The sequence below is a fragment of the Rutidosis leptorrhynchoides genome, chromosome 6, assembly GCF_046630445.1.
Source record: "Rutidosis leptorrhynchoides isolate AG116_Rl617_1_P2 chromosome 6, CSIRO_AGI_Rlap_v1, whole genome shotgun sequence".
Taxonomy (NCBI): domain Eukaryota; kingdom Viridiplantae; phylum Streptophyta; class Magnoliopsida; order Asterales; family Asteraceae; genus Rutidosis; species Rutidosis leptorrhynchoides.
This window is the reverse complement of record NC_092338.1, coordinates 324,425,685-324,429,096: the sequence shown is the minus strand read 5'-3', so window position 1 is coordinate 324,429,096 and position 3,412 is coordinate 324,425,685. Positions and strand designations below refer to the sequence as shown.

General features: G+C 37.5%; 1 protein-coding gene across 1 annotated transcript; it reads left to right on the top strand.

Annotated features, from left to right (window-relative positions):
* Positions 1-295: 295 nt before the first annotated feature.
* Positions 296-2,561, top strand: LOC139853008 (elongation factor 1-alpha-like). Its single transcript, XM_071842375.1, has 2 exons — positions 296-774; positions 1,389-2,561. The coding sequence occupies exons 1-2, from the start codon at positions 313-315 to the stop codon at positions 2,274-2,276; spliced, it is 1,350 nt and encodes a 449-aa protein (XP_071698476.1). The 5' UTR covers positions 296-312; the 3' UTR covers positions 2,277-2,561.
* The last annotated feature ends 851 nt before the right edge of the window (positions 2,562-3,412 follow it).

Genomic DNA, 3,412 nt, shown 5'->3' with positions numbered 1-3,412 from the left:
AACAAAATCATTTTTCACACTGTTAAGAAGTTCAACCTATTTAGGTCTCTTAATATGTATGTTATATCAGTGCATTGGCTTAAATAATTTAATGATTTTTTGTCTTTTGTTTGACATTATATTCTCATTTTGTGGTATATATTACTCTATTATTCTATCTAAGACAGGTTCATTTTGTTATGATTTTTGGTTCTCTGTCACAAAATGTTATGCGGTCCTGTATTTTATTGATTTTACTTTTTTATAACATGCTCAATGAAGTTACTGATGGTATTTGCAACTGTTTTACCAGCTTATTACTAAGATCTCAGAATGGGTAAGGAAAAAGTTCACATCAGTATTGTGGTTATTGGACATGTTGACTCTGGAAAGTCAACCACCACTGGTCACTTGATCTACAAGCTTGGAGGAATTGACAAGCGTGTGATTGAAAGGTTCGAGAAGGAAGCAGCTGAGATGAACAAAAGGTCATTCAAGTATGCATGGGTGCTTGACAAACTTAAGGCTGAACGTGAACGTGGTATCACTATTGATATTGCATTGTGGAAGTTTGAAACCACTAAGTACTACTGTACCGTTATCGATGCACCTGGACATCGTGATTTCATTAAGAACATGATTACTGGTACTTCACAGGCTGATTGTGCTGTTTTGATCATCGATTCGACCACTGGTGGTTTTGAAGCTGGTATTTCTAAAGATGGCCAGACCCGTGAGCATGCTCTCCTTGCTTTTACTCTTGGAGTCAAACAAATGATTTGCTGCTGTAACAAGGTATAAGTTAACTTTAGTTACTGCTTATTCTGTTCGTTAGCCTTTTTATACTGTTTAGCATTTGTAGTCATAAGAATTTAAAATGTGTTAATCAAGTAAACTGTTTACGTTGTTTTTGGAGCTAAATGGGTAATATTTACTACTTGTCAGGTGGGTTGGGTGTTTGTCTACAGGTATAAATTTGATTATTGTTTATTTTGTTTGTTATTATCTCTAATTTTTAGCGTTTTGACATCTGAATAGTTCAGAATGTGTTGATATGGTATACTATTTCCTTTGGTTTTTTACTTAAATGGTTAATGGTTAGTATTTGCTACTGTTCAGGGGGGTTGGGTTTTTGTAATGTGTAATGTGTAATAATTTCAATTCTTGGTCTTGTTTAACATATAACTTGATTTAAACTCTTTACTTTAGTTTTTGAGCTAAATGGTAAATGTTTGCTACTGGTCAGGTGGGTTGGGTTTTTGTATACAATGTGTAATGTAATTTTTTTGATACTTGTTCATGTTTAACATATAACTTGATATTGATAATCTGTTTTTGGCTGCTTGTTGGCACATAATACAAAATGTTGTGTGGTTATTTATTTATTTATTTATCTTCTGTTTGTGTAGATGGATGCAACCACACCCAAGTACTCCAAGGCTCGTTATGAAGAAATTGTTAAGGAAGTTTCATCATACTTAAAGAAGGTTGGATACAACCCAGAAAAAATTGCATTTGTCCCCATTTCTGGTTTTGAGGGAGACAACATGATTGAAAGGTCAACAAATCTTGACTGGTACAAGGGCCCCACTCTTCTTGAAGCTCTCGACAACATCAACGAGCCCAAAAGACCATCTGACAAGCCACTCCGTCTCCCACTTCAAGACGTGTACAAGATCGGTGGTATTGGAACTGTGCCCGTGGGTCGTGTTGAAACCGGTGTCATCAAGCCCGGTATGGTCGTTACTTTCGGTCCATCCGGTTTGACCACTGAAGTCAAATCTGTTGAAATGCACCACGAAGCCTTATCCGAGGCCCTTCCTGGTGACAATGTTGGGTTCAATGTTAAGAACGTTGCAGTCAAGGATCTTAAACGTGGTTATGTTGCATCCAACTCTAAAGATGATCCGGCTAAGGGTGCAGCCAGTTTCACTTCTCAGGTTATCATCATGAACCACCCGGGTCAGATTGGAAATGGTTATGCTCCGGTTCTTGATTGTCACACCTCGCACATTGCTGTTAAGTTTGGTGAGATTTTGACCAAGATTGACAGACGATCGGGTAAAGAGCTCGAGAAGGAACCGAAGTTTTTGAAGAACGGCGATGCTGGGATGGTTAAGATGCTGCCGACTAAGCCTATGGTGGTTGAGACTTTTGCTGAGTACCCTCCACTTGGTCGGTTTGCGGTTAGGGACATGAGGCAGACGGTTGCAGTCGGGGTTATCAAGAGTGTGGACAAGAAGGACCCAACTGGAGCTAAGGTGACCAAGGCTGCAGTGAAGAAGGGTGCCAAGTGAAAGAGTGGTAATTTGTTGGTGGTTTATGTTATCTTTTTTAGTGGCTATTTTTGTTATTTTTACTTTTGGTGGTTTTGGATGAGGAGTTTTGGTATTTTGTGTGGGAATTTGCATTGCTGTACTCTAGCCTCACTTGTGAGGATGGGTGGAGGTATTGAGCAACTTGTTTGCTTGATGACGGCAGTGTAAGTTTACCTGGAGACTTTTGGTGGGTGATTTCATGGTTGGCTGGTAAAACTATTCTATGTTTTTTTGTTATGTGAAACCTTTATGCTTTTATGGATATATCTATCGTCGTTTTGTGTTTTATTTTATACTTCGTAACCCGTAAGCCACACTGTAGAGCACCCCAGCTAAGTTAGGACATGATGTGGTGCAGCTTATTATTCTTATGTTTGAGTACGTATGCTGCATCCTGTATGATTCTGGCTTCTAAATTAAATTTCAAGTTCCACCCGACTTTTAAGTTTACCTCTTTCAAGTCTTCATCTACTCTTAGAAGCCACTGACAGAAAAGTTGCAATTCGTTTCAGATATAGGTAAAAAAATAAGATTTAGAGTAATAGGAGATCAATAATTATTTAAGCTAGGAAACCCACTTCTTATCATTGGGAAAAAGTATCTAAAGTGTATAATGTGATCAACTACTAAGGTGTTGCTAATGCATTATATGACGTACAGTTTAACCTATTGTTTGAGGATATCAACAAGCTTATATAAACTATGGTTATTTTCTAGAACAGTGATACGTACCAGAAGCTCAAGTATTTATACTACATACGAAAACACTAACACAATCCAGAAATAGCTTAATAAAGCCTCCTTGTAGTAGGTTCTATAGCAACTCATCGATAACATCATAGCAGACATTTATTATAGTTATGTTATTGTTTTAAAGAATCCTAGCTGAGAAGATACGAGATACTGTGGTTTGTACCTATGTTGAATGCAGTCGATAGAGTCTGCGTATTAGCGTATCTAATCCATCAAGCACTTCATTAATCTATCTAATAATCAGATTTTTCACTCGCGTACGAATATTCTGAAATTTAATTGAAATTGCAGTAAACTTAAATCCAACTTAACGTGGCAATTGAGACCCGTACTCTCAAAATAGTGTCAAATGGGTCAAGCTT

What these genes read in the sequence shown, in the direction of transcription:
- LOC139853008 (XM_071842375.1), top strand. Translation starts at nt 313, where the DNA reads ATGGGTAAGGAAAAAGTTCACATCAGTATTGTGGTTATTGGACATGTT. An exon ending in TGATTTGCTGCTGTAACAAG is followed by an intron (nt 775 to 1,388) that starts GTATAAGTTAAC and finishes CTGTTTGTGTAG; the next exon opens with ATGGATGCAACCACACCCAA.